Here is a 13946-nt window from a genome sequence, read left to right as displayed (position 1 = left end):
TTAATATTAAAAAAATTAATTGAAAATAAATAAAAAATACTTGACGATATTTTTTTGTCTTTAAAAACAAAATCAACCGCCCTTTTTTGAAAAAAAATTAACAAATTTTAGCAAAATTGACAAAATTTTAGTCAAAAATTCAGGAAAATGTGAATAAAAACAACGGAATTCACTCTACTTTTCTCACAAGTTTAAACCTCGATAAATCCCAGTAAAAAAATAAAAAAATCATTCCATATTCTAAGTTGGACGAGATTTCTAATGATACCACTCACAACTCACTACGATGAATATATCGATCGGCCGAAATTGTCTGATAAAAAACCCATTTGAGTATATAGTTCCTACCCCCTCAAGAGGGGTCGGAACAATAAAATAAATGAGTCACAATTTCTAGAAGTATATTAGACTGACTAACGCTTTTCGATATCAAGCGTAATTAGAGGATTGCAATTAGGACAGTGGGTACCATTATTTTCTGATTCCGATTTCGTTTACTCGTATTAGTTGATATTCACAGCATTAAGGAACAGCTTTGCTCGTATTGCAAAATTAATGGATATAAAAATCACGAAAATGAATGGAGTAATCGATAAACTGATTGTATGCAAGACTGCGTCTTTTCAACGTATCGAGTAATCTAATACTGGATTGATTCATAGGCCAAACTAAGACAATAAAAATGATTTAAAAATTGATTTTAATCAGCGGTGCATTCTACAATACTCTATATAATTAGCGGACAAATATGAAATTTGTACAAACCTTCCCATTAATCAACCATAATATATAGCAACCGATAACAATTTAAAAACAGAGATCGCGATATGACGATTTTGGAGTAGATATGAGTAGATATTCAAACAAGGAGGCTCGATAATGTGCGATCGCACGTAAGGTACCGACCGCGCTCATCCACAATTTTGGCACAATTGTCTACCAAATGAGTAACAGATAGAAAAACCCAAAAATTATTTTTGGGAATCCCAAAAAACCCAAAAACGAACAAAAAAACTAAAAAAAACCCAAGCATTTTTTCAAAAAAAAGGTGTATGAACAAAAAAATAGCCTCCAAAGCAAATAACTTAGCGGAGTAAAAATGATGCATTAGATCGTTGAGATATGCCAATAAGGAGGCGAGTTAAGACGGACAGCAAAATCAAACAACAACAAGCATTAATTACATCAAAAAATTTATGTCCGTTTTAAAAAACAAAATTTAATAACGAAATCAACATACCGTCAGATAAAACTAATACAAAACAAAATAACATATAAATCACCGGAAAAGATATGGGACCGGTTCATCAAAACGTTTGGTAGCAATTGGACAAAAAGAACAAAAACAGTAAAGTAAAAAAAGTTAGCTTATTTTTTTTAAAACAATTGACTATAAAGTAATGAAAACCATTAGAAATCAAGTAAAATATCCCAAAAGTTTATGATTACTGAAGCTTCTATAAAAAAACATTAAGACCTGTCTTTATTCAATTTTTTATGTGGCTAATAAGAAAAAAAAGACAACAAACAAAAATTCAATTAAAACTTGCCAGAAAACGCTGTCGAAGCCGCAAAGCCATATTTTGGCCCTAAAATTAGTTCAACTAAACAATCTTCAAACTCTAATAATGTAGTATGCGGTCTTTCATCAATCAGATTAGGTAACAAGTAGACAAAAAAGAAAAAAAGGAGCAAATGTAAGCAATACTATTAATTTTTTTCGAAACAAAAGTACATCGAAAGCCATGAAAGCTATTGATTACAGAAAAAAAATTAAACAGGTTCATTTATTCACCCAAATGGAATCCACTGAGACCTGCAATTATCCGGAATTTGTCATGCTCTCACAAAAAGAACGTCAAATATGACAAAAATCAAATCAACTCATATCTTTTTGTAAAAAACCGGTATCGAAGCCAGTAAGGTCATAACCAAATCTTTTTAAAAAATTATAGTGACACCAATCATTTTTGACAACTTCCCCTGACACTAATAATGTCATATTTGACCTGTAATTAACGAGACTAGGTAAAGAAAGACAAAACCAAAATTGAGAAGTAAAAAAGTTTTTTATTTTCGAAAACAATTGTTTTCAAAGTCATAAAAAACATCAGCTATCTACTAATATCAGAATATCGGTTCATCTATTTGTCTTTGAAAAGCCAATAAAACCTGTCATTATACAGGAAATTTCATGAGACTAAATTGACAAAGTGAAAACGACCGATAAAGACAAAAACAAAAAATTCAATTAAATTCTTAAAAAAAGAACTGTCCAAGCCGTAAAAACGATAATCTATATCTTTCCTCAATTGTACCTTATTTTGAACGCCAATAATGTGATATGAGAATTGTAAATAATGTGATAATGTGACAAACTGATTACAATCCGAATTGTTTTTGGATTGTAACAGTCCAAAGTTGGTTCAAAATTAGCCCTGCTAATGCTTATCATCCAATAGGAACACTTAATTTTTCGTATGTTACAGATACAGATAACTTGTTAGTTAAAAACTCAAAAATAAGTTCTGCGGTATTGATAATCAACGAGTAAAGTTAGCAAAAAACGGCCAAATTATAATCATAGAGCACTCTCAGCAGAATTTGAAGTACGAATAGACCCCTTTTGAGTCCAAAAAGATTGTATTAGTGTTGTTTGGGGGGTTTACTTCCGGCAAATTTAATCAAAGTGGACTAAAGAAGGCTTTGATGAAAAAAGATGAATTTTGAAAAAGTTAGCCCAAAGTTTTGACAAAAAAATTAAATCAAAATAATCAACAGTACCTTTTTGTCTTTAAAAATAAAATAAACAGAATTGTTCTTAAAAACTTTGACAAATTTTAGCAAAATTGGCGAAAATTTAGGCAAACATTCAGGAAAATGTGAATAAAAACAACGGAATTCACTCTACTTTTCTCAGAAGTTTAAACCTCGATAACTCCCTGTAAAAAACGAAAATAAAAAAAATCTTTTAAATTCCATATTCTACGCTGGACGAGCTTTCTTATGATACCAGTCTCAACTCTCTACGATGAATATAACGATCGGCAAAAAATGTCTGAACAAAAAAAAACCCATTTGAGTATATAGTTCCTCCCCCCTCAAGAGGGGTCGGAACAATCATTATAGAATGAAGTTGCTTGTTTCGACTCATCTGAATCAAGCTCGGGTTTTATTGGTTACTTTGGTTCAAAATGTTACACAGCTTTGTTAGCCGGTACTTCAGAGAGAATTGTTCAGCTTTTTTCTTAAAGGAAAGCTCATTGAGCAATCTGTAGTCTGTTCATCTTGTAGTGCGTCGTTTTGAGTTGAAGCCAAACAATTTATTACAGAACTGTTTACTTGTTTACGGATTTCAGCACAAATTTCGAAAGCTCATACAATTGGTTTCTTTCTGACGTGAATCAATTTAACCATTTTCTTTTGCAATATGAAAATGGGAAAATTTGTAAAGTAAAGCTTGATTTACTGATTTCGAGGAAGCTAATGCCTCAATTTTGATACATCACATTCTCTGGACCAATTTTGCTCAACATGATCGATATGGTCCTTGAACCTTAAATTTGAGTCTATTTAAACTCCTAAATCGAGTATTAAAAAGATGTTTTGTAGTGTCCTCAGTTAATAAGCATAAATGATTTCGGTCTTTGATTTACCTTCTCATCTACTACTGGATCTTATAATTGGACACTTGATTGTTTGACAGTATTATTGGATAGTTTTGTTAGTACTTCTTTATTACAGGGCACTAAAACAACGGGCCCCATGAAATAATTCACCCCCCCCCCCCCCCCCCCACCACCACCACCACCACCCCACCCACCCATTATGGTATATTTACCATGATTGTGTGTGTGTGTGTGTGTGGGGGGGGGGGGGGGGGCTGTAATGTGAAAGACCCAAAATAACATGCGTGTCTGTATATTGATTATGGTTTGAGTGACTCAATGAACGTTTCTGCTTTAAGGGCTTTTATCAACTGAGTGCTAATGTATCTCCTTTGCTAATTAGATATCGGATCTATTCTGTTTCGGCCCCCCAGCTTAGTAAGCATAAATTTTTTATGACCCCCAGACGCACATGCTATTTTTTCACACAGTAACGTGCTACATAACAACAAAGAATTTGTAACTGGGGGTCATAAAAAACACTGGGGGGGGGGTGAAACAGAATAGATCCTAGATATCTTCGCTGTAAATTGCCGACGTTTCATTCATACATTGCAAGTTTATATGAATTTTACAGCACCGTTTATGCCCCCCCCATTAAAAAATTTATGCGTTGTTATATAGCACGTCACTATGGAAAAAAGAGCACGTGCGCCTGGGGGCGTAAAAATTCTATGTCCACTGAGCTTTTTTTTGGGGGGGGGGGGCAAATAGAATAGATCCTAGTATACAAAATCACGTACGTCGTCCGTAAATTAAATTACAATTTACTTACGTGCGATAGACATCCGATGAAGTTGGGGGAGTCGGTGTAGCTTCTGTCGAAGACACTGGGTCCCTTGCCCCCCACGAAGAACTTGCCACTCAGTTCCAGAGAATTGTACAGGCCACTTGTCCGCACACTCTTCTGAACGTAGTCATCCACTGTCACTTTCACCTACAACAAATTTTGCTATATATGATAACTCTCATCTTTTTATTGTCGTTCTATCTTATCTTGTAAAATGCTATTCCAGTGCTGTGGACAAGTGGTAAGATATATAGTCTGTCCCATAAAGTTGAAATAATCGAACGTTCGAAAAAGACCAAAAACATGCAACTGAGAATCAATGTGGTCATTTTGATGGCAGCGTCTTTGCTTTATCTCAATTTCATCCTTTTTAATTACATGTTTTAATTTTAAACTTTGACATTTGGATGCTGTCCGGTGAGGTTTTGAAACATTTGCTTAATTCAACTTTGTGAGACTCGCTACAAAAAGACTGATTTATCGCTGCATTTACATTTCTAGTAAAATCTTAAAATTTTTTCAATGCGCTTTTTTGAGAGCTTTGCGAGCGTGAGTCCGGTAAAACGGAAGCTTTTGAAGTTATTGAAGCAACTGAACTGCAGCAGGCAGGGATAAATAGTGAGCAATATTTATCAGAGACCAGCTATAAATAATTTTACACCACATTTTTCAACCAATCAAATTTGAGCATTTTCATACCATATAACGAATCGGTAGTGCGCAATCGAAGTTTTAAATATATCAGCAAACTTTTTAAAATAAAAAAACTTGCTCTAAAATGTTGATTTCCGCTTTCCGAAGACTTTCCTTTGATATCAAACTTCTAGCGCGTTTCAAATAAGCAGTTTTGCTTTCAGACTGTAAATTGGAGTTTTCACTCAGGATCATGTAGATAGTTAGAAAACGGCTCTTCAAATATTAAGACGGAAAATCGAAGTTTTTAAGAACTTTAGTTGAAAAAATAATAAGAAAACAAATTAATGAAAAATTAGAACGATAAAAAACTATTTTTAGATGAGTCACCGTTGTCCATTTAGTATTAATTATGAACAATAGTTTTCATAATATATTGACTATAGCGAATTTTGAAAGCCGGTTTAAAATTATCAAGACGAGATAATTATCAAGACGAGAAATTATCAACGGAGACGCATTGTAAATTTTCTTGATATGAGAGTAATGATATCGCCCTATTTGGATACGTTTCCTCGTTCTCTGTTTACACCTTCGCAAGAGTTGTTGAAAACACAATAAAGGAAGTTCTACTGCAGTTTCAACTAGATCAACAATTTATCACTGAGAATAACTAGACGATGACAAAAAACTACCGTCCTAGTATTTATCCCGCGCACCCAATCAGTTGAACACATCAAGAAAAGTAAGATCGAGCGTTTTGTTTAAACTTTACTCTCTACCTGCACTGTTTAATCACTACTCTTTGCTCGATAAATTGTGCCCTAATTGAAATACAAAACGAGGTAAAAATAAATCTGGAAACCATAAGGACATAATCAACACAAGGAGAAATTTATCAAGAACAATGAGTGCAAAAAAATTCCAAATTTTGGAAAGCTTAAAGCAATTTTCAGACAAAAACTTTGGATGGGCATTAAAATTAAGCAAAATAAAGCGGCAAAAACTCAATAAATAGTTTCTTAGATTCATAAACAAGAAACTTCAAGGAAAGAAACTCCATAAAGAATATGAATAGAAAATTGCTTTTGAAAAAATATTTTAAAAAAAAGTTGAAGCTTATGATTCACAAAAAAATCACAGAAAAAAGCTCCACAAAATGTCTTGGGAGTAAATGTCTCAACGCAGGTGCTTCATTAGGTCGTTTGGCCAAGTCGCAAGATGATAAAAAAAAAATTGTGTTTAAAATTCATCACCACCTTGGAAATGTTTTTGATGGAATGAAATTTTTAAATTATGTAACTTCAGCGAAAACTTTGAAATTTCGACGTTTTTTCTTTATGTATAGATACTCATTTCCACAGTAATTTGCAGTTAGTTAAAATTTGAAAAGTGCAGTCAATTAAAAATTTAATCATATCTGAGCCCTCGAAAGAATTGATTAATGATGAAAAACATTCTCATTCAAACAAACAAATGAAATGGGCCACTTGAACCCCTGAAACTCCAGTCGGTTACTTGAAACATTGGCAAAAAAAGCACCTTGAATCAGATATATTAACCCTGGCATACTAAGAAGTGATAAAAACTATTCCTTAAAACTCCTTAACATATATGATTTCTTTGTTTTCATACGAGGATCGTACTAAGAAATCAAGTATAAACAGTATGAAATCATATATGATCCTTTTATGAAATCAAAGAAACTTCAACCCGGGATACTTTCCTTTGATCTCAAACTTCTAGCGCCTTTCAATTAACCAGTTTTGCTCTCAGACTGTCAATTGGAGTTTTCACTCAGGATCATGTAGATAGTTAGAAAACGGCGCTTCAAAGATTCAGACGCAAAATACCAGATATCAGTTTTTAAGAACTTTAGTTGAAAACAAATTAATGAAAAATTAGAACGATAAAAAACTATTTTTAGTTGAGTCACCATTGTCCATTTAGTATTAATTATGAACAATAGTTTTCATAATATATTGACTATAGCGAATTTCGAAAGCCGGTTTAAAATTATCAAGACGATATAATTATCAAGACAAGAAATTATCAATGGAGAGGCATTGTAAATTTTCTTGATATGAGAGTAATGATATCGCCCTATTTCGATACGTTTCCTCGTTCTCTGTTTACGCCTTCGCAAGAGTTGTTGAAAACAAAATACAGGAAGTTCTACTGCAGTTAGGTGCCCTAATTGAAATACAAAACGAGGTAAAAATAAATCTGGAAACCATAAGGACATAATCAACACAAGGAGAAATTTATCAAGAACAATGAGTGCAAAAAAAAATCCAAATTTTGGAAAGCTTAAAGCAATTTATAGAAAAAAACTTTGGATGGGCATTAAGATTATGCAAAATAAAGCGGAAAAAACGCAATAAATAGTTTCTTAGATTCATAAACAAGAAACTTCAAGGAAAGAAACTTCAGGGAAAGAAACTCCATAAAGAATATGAATAAAAAATTGCTTTTGAAAAAATTTAAAAAAAAGTAGTTTAGGCTTATGATTCACAAAAAATCACTGAAAAAAGCTCCACAAAATGTCTTGGGAGTAAATGTCTCAACGCAGGTGCTTCATTAGGTCGTTTGGTCAAGTCGCAAGATGAGAAAAGAAAAATTTGTGTATAAAAATCATCACCACCTTGGAAATGTTTTTGATGGAACGAAATTTTTAAATTATGTAACATCAGCGAAAACTTTGAATTTTCGACGTTTTTTGTTTATGTATAGATAATCATTTCCACAGTAATTTGCAGTTAGTTAAAACTTGAAAACTTAACACTGGCATACTAAGAAGTGAAAAAAACTATCCCTTGAAACTCTGAAAAGCGGACAGGAGAGCCACCTTAATTTACTAAGCGTCATAAATGAAAGAAGTACCTCGTAAGCTGAAAACAGCGACACGTACTGAACAATCTGAAAAATTAACAGCAAAAATCTTACAAAACAGCTACATTAAACCATTGAAAAGGCCAGTTGGCATCAGAACAGCAACAATAAAGCAATTCAAAATTTTGGGCTCTTATTTTACTATTTTTATTTGAAATTCACCTTATATTATCTGCGTTGACAAAATTTCATCACAGCTACCAGAAAAATGTGCAGCAAGAAAAAACTACAACAGAACACGGCTGCCAGAAAACAAATATTAAATAGAGAAAAATCAACTGAACCCTTGTCAAATCGAAAAAAAAATTAAAGTGGGCAAATTATTATTATTATTATTATTATTATTATTATTATTATTATTATAGATTTACGCACAATTTACAAACTAACAAGTGCTTTCAAAATCAAGTGCTTTTCAGTTTTTTGCGATAATAAAATTCATGGGGTATTAGTTTCATCTCAAAAGGCAACTTATTCCATTCGAAAGCACCAGCAAAACTGAATGATCACCGCCCAAATGCAGTTGTGACATTAGGAACCTTCAAATTGTACGCATATTGGCATCTAGTCACCTTATCATTTCGGAAAACTAATGCGCCAAGATGCATCGGAATTTTCCACGGATGGTGAACTAAACGGTGACCAAAAAGTAGAATTTTGTAGAGGAGACGTTGTTTCATGGGTAACCAATGAAGCTCTTTGATATAGTTTGCGGTTGGTGAACCAGGTGATAGCCTAAAAATGAGACGACATGCTGAGTTCATTATACACTGTAATTTCTGTATAATATCCACAGGTAGTCCATAGAACAGTGAGTTGCAGTAATCTAGACGCGAGAGAATCATTTCCCTAACTAACTCGATCAACGACTTTCTGTCGACTGTATCTCTGATGGAATAAAATTTTCGCAGAAAATAATAACATCTACGGCACAAAGAAACAAATTCTTTCGTATATGAAAGTCTGGAAACTAAGTTGAAGCTCAACAAAGTAACATTGTTAGAAACATTGGCATCTGCTGGAAGTTCAATATCGCTATTTAAACTATTCTTTCTACTTATAAACATGTATTCAGTTTTATTCGAGTTTAATCTGAGCTTAGCACCACTGAACCACTTTTTCAGAGTCGTAAGTATCAAATCAAAAGCCCCCTGATTTATCGATGCATGGTAAATAAAATAGATAAGTGTCATCTGCATAAAAATGATAATTGACATCAAGACGTTCAAACATAACTTCCAGAGGAACAAGACAGCATGAAAAAAGAACGGGACAATTGAGGAGAAAATTTCAATGAAAAAATAACAGACTAACGTCGGGTCAATTGCGCTCAAATGACTAACGGGCGGTTGGCTTTGTCAGCAGCTAGCTAAGACCGAGGGATGCTAGCTTAATTGAAGGGGCATGGGGTGAGCGCGGGAGCGCACGGGGGTCGACAACAATGATTTTGGGGGTGCAACGATGTTCTGGTGGTGGGATCGGGAGGGAGGGGTGAAATGGGGGGGGGGCTGATGTGAAGGCAGGAGTTAATGGGGAGACGATGGTTGAAGTGGAGGGTGGGTGGGGTTCAAACCTAACAACAACCCTTAACACCATAAATTTGTCTTCGAAACCGTTTCAGTGAAACGCTCACTTAGATTCTATTAAGACGAAAGGCTCTAGGACACTAAAATGCCCTTTGGTGGTACCTGTTTATCCCGTATTTGGGAACTAAAAGTCAGAAGTGTCAGACTAAAAACCGGCTAAGCAAAAAATTGCATAGATCTACCACTATAACCATTAATAAGCTTGAAAGTTAAAAAACACCATTTTTGGAACACGTTTCATTGGACTTTCAGTAGTGAACATTTGCGTTCAGCTGCTGACTCTTGTGAATGAGAGAAAAATTTAAATCGCGCAAAACGGAAAAGTCAAGGGCGAAAGATTTACTCGAAAAGTCAAAGCAGTCAGGCAAAAATTTTGCATCAAAAACCAGTATGTTTACGCTAATTGCTCTAAACTTCGTATAGAAAATGTATTGAAAAGAACAGTAATTAAGAGCCACCTGTATTGATCAACTAAACTCATTCTTGTTTGATCTATATCATAAATTGTCAGAATTACGGGAAAACAAATGAATTGAGCAACTTTCAACTTCAAAAGATGGAAGTATGACTCTGCATTCATCTAACAACAAAGCATGAAACATTTTAACATGTTTTTCTTAACATCTTATTTGCACTCTATTTCTAAAACTGACGAGCAACAAACACTTTTAATGTATAAATCTTGCGCGCCCTCTCCTTTCTTTTTCTTTTGATTATTGAACAGAGTTAATAAATATGTTACTCAATTATTGTTCTAAAAAAATCAAGGTTACTTTTTGTTTGACTAGAAATGAGAGTGAAATTTGTATTCCCCGGTTGCAAAATTTGGATTTCTCAAGCGCTTTCCCATGCTGCTGCACCGTAACCTAAACTTTAGTCGAGATTTTGTCATAAGGATTCCCGTAACATTGAAATAAAGATGAGCCGCTAGCCAAAAATAGCCTGAATGGGGTATTCCATATTTGCATCAAAACTCTCTTAAACTCCATTCTTTCCCCAAAAACAGCAAAAATGCGAGAGAAACTGCTTCGAAAAGCGAGCCAAATGTTAATTTACGATTCCGCGTGACATTGTAAGAATCAGTATTTATTGCATGTTTTGAAATAGTCCGCAGGAAAGCCCGTAAACTGAGGGCAGACTCAACCTCGATTCTCTTTACCATCCCTTTTCACACTAAGAGTAGTAATATCCGATGGTGGTAAAAGGAATAGGAGAATATCGGCAGATATAAGCATTTCCCTACTGCATGCTATCAGTCAAATGTTTATGGCCAGGGCGTCATTGCAGCAAATTACATACTCTATGGGTGTCAAAAAATTCTTTCAAATCCAAATTTTCACAAAATACACAAAAGTTTTGGAACGCGCAAAAGATGCTGTGAACTGGCACAATGAACATAGGGTTTATTCACACCATAGCGAAGCTCAAAGATTCAGTCAAAACTGGATTTCAATAATCGACGGAGAACTCTAAACTCTAACAAACGTTCTAACAACTTCAAGTAAGATTAGACTAGAAGAGAATTGAGTAGTTATAGTACCAGAAGTACAGACCACCCTAACAACACGGACGCATGTTGAAAGGGACGTGGTGTTAAAATAATATTAATATACACACAATAACAATATAATTCGTACTAAATAAATCAACAAAATATAAAACTTGGCGCAATGGTTCCACTCCCGCCTCTTAATTGTTAGGGTGCCCTCTTGTTAGGGTGGCCTGTACGTCTGATACTATAACTACTGAATTTATTCCTACTTTTTGTCCTGTCCGCTGAACCATGACGCTGTGCCATTTTCCATCGTTGTACTCTGCGTTACCTGGTTTGATTGCTATAGCACCAGTTCCCGATCCCAAATTGACACTGTAGTATATGGCACCATCTCTCAAAGCCAATTGGATGAAATCTCCCTGAGTGTAGGGATCTTCACCGACGTACAGAATGAGCCCACTGGATTGGAAGGTCCGAAAGCGAGCGGTTATGATCTCCGCCTCAGCTTCCAATTTCTCAGGCACCGTGAATGAGATGAACTGATTACCACGAAGGGTTATTTGGATATCATCTGAAAAACACAGCTGCAAACAAGAGGTCGATCATTAAGAAAAGAAAACTACATGAGCCAAAGCTCAAATCTGAGGTAATAAAAAATCTCAAAGATTAAAATTAGCCTAATATCTACATTCTTGCTGGCCAAGTCACAACCAATAAAAAATATTTTTCTCTTTTTTTCCCTTTTGAGGATCTGCAGCAGCAGCTATTAAAATGATCTCGCAGTTGATGTATTAATATGTAGTCCCCATATAATTGAGCAGGCGCTCTTTCAGCAGACGCTTTTCCAGCTGCAAAAATTTTCATCGTTTAATGCCTTTTTGATTGACAAAACATGCAAAATTTAAATACGATATTTAAAACAATCCTACTACTTTTATGATCCCAAAATACAAAGTGCCCTTTACTGAATAATAATTTTTGGCTCTTGCCAAATTAGAACCCGCTTAATGCGATAATTCTACAGGAATTGCGGCACATTATTATCGTTACGGGGATATAATATCGTGGAGGGGTATAATGTGAAATGCCGAAAATTTTTAAAAGAGCACTAGGGTGGAACTGTTATCAAACAATACCAGCCTCAAATATCTGCATCATGATAGATCAGTTTACTGTGCATCTATCCGGTGCACGTTTTCCCTTTTCAACTTTCTGAAATTAAACTAAGATCTAGACTTATTCAATAACTACTCGGATACCATTTGGCTCACATTAATGCACTGCTAAACAGTGCACAAATCGATATCTACCTGCCAACAACACAGTTCCATCCTATTTTTCAAAAATGACGCCTTAATCGGTAACTTGGAGATAATGCCGATAAATTTAGTATTCTAGTCAGCTAATATTTGCGATAATTTTTCTAGATTATCACTACCTGATTTAAAACCATTTATATCAAACATATCAGTACTATCAGTCATAGTTAGTGATGATTTGGTAGTTTATATGCAAAAAAATTAAGAACACATGCAAGCGTAAGGGACTCAGATAATCATGCCATCGATTTCTTTATTTTATGAAATTACACACAATATGCCGTTTCGATACAGGATACGGCAATTCAATTAAGAGAAGATGTTTTGAAAAGAAAGCATCAGAGGATTCAAATAAATTTAAATATAACTCGGTCTCAAAAACCGACAACTGATAATTATGGGCATTGAAATCAGTCTAGAGATCAAATAACCAAGATGCACAACAAATCTAAATTTACCTGAATAAGCTATAAAAAGATAAATGAAACATTTAGCAAACCCTCTAAAGAATGTTTATAATGCATTAGAATTGATATTTCTCTGTCCGACTTCAAAGGTGGCGCTTAAAACACAGTGGATAGATCTAAAGAAAAAAAGAAACGCTAAATGGTCCGTCTCACTTACAGCAATCATATTCCATTGACTGAACACTGTTTTAAAACAATTGCTTAGAGCACAAAATTTGCGCGAAAACTTTCTACACAAGAATCATTTAAAGATATGAGAACTTATGCAAGACACGAACAGGTATTTAGGAAAAATTAAAAGTTATAAAGTTTCCCGAGGATTTTATCAAAGCTCATTTTTATTAACCACTGATCAAACCAACAGTTCTCACTATATAGAAAACCAACGTGAACAGAAACAATTCTCGGAAAATTACATGCTCCCTTCTGTTCAAATAGACGCTCGGACCAGACAACCGAAATAAAATTCTGCAGATCTTTCGACTAAAGAATAAAACCATTAATTACCCTGCAAGGCCCGATAGCAAAAAAATAGCAAACTGCAAAAAAAACAGTAATGAATTTAGACGAGGCGAGGAAATGAATGCGAATCATAATTTACAGATCGCTGTATGATTTTAAGTATTAACAATGGGAATTTTTAAAAGTAGCATGAAAACGAAGACTTGACATGAGCGAAAATTTCAAATTACTATATAAACGGATATTAAGTTACCAAAGATTCTGTAGGCAAGTTGAAAATATTTTTTTTGTGCAGAAGCTGGTGCGGTGTGAGCAAGTACACCTTTCCGCCAAAATACAGAAGAGTGGTCCAGATGTTTTGTGATTTTGCGAATAACTATTTTATCAGATGATCATGAACTTTATTAAGCATTTTTCGAAATGCAGCCAATTAAAAAGTTTTATAAACTCACTAATTAAATGAAACAACTACATTCTTTAAATAATTGACATTGTAAATACCATTTGTAAATTTGTCATTGGGATCTGACGTTCAATTCAATTTTCTTCTGTGAGCGAGGAAGTGCAAAGCCGAAAGATTTCGATACAAAATAAAATGATCAGGAGAACGGTGCATTCTGTAAATTTACACAGA

The 13946-nt window shown here is 34.3% G+C and overlaps 1 protein-coding gene across 1 annotated transcript in view; it reads right to left on the bottom strand.

Annotated features, from left to right (window-relative positions):
- The window catches only part of LOC142353425 (neurexin-1b-like), a 304883-nt gene that overhangs the window by 193826 nt on the left and 97111 nt on the right, over nt 1-13946 (bottom strand). Inside the window, exons 4-5 of the mRNA XM_075405695.1 lie at nt 11331-11635; nt 4444-4605 (exon numbers count right to left, since the gene is read on the bottom strand). Of these exons, the coding sequence (XP_075261810.1) occupies nt 4444-4605; nt 11331-11635 (467 nt within the window). The remainder of the gene's footprint in view (nt 1-4443; nt 4606-11330; nt 11636-13946) is intronic.

The sequence above is a fragment of the Convolutriloba macropyga genome, chromosome 1, assembly GCF_964194025.1.
Source record: "Convolutriloba macropyga chromosome 1, txConMacr16.3, whole genome shotgun sequence".
NCBI classification, from domain to species: Eukaryota; Metazoa; Xenacoelomorpha; order Acoela; family Convolutidae; genus Convolutriloba; species Convolutriloba macropyga.
This window is presented reverse-complemented; position numbering and strand designations above follow the sequence as displayed.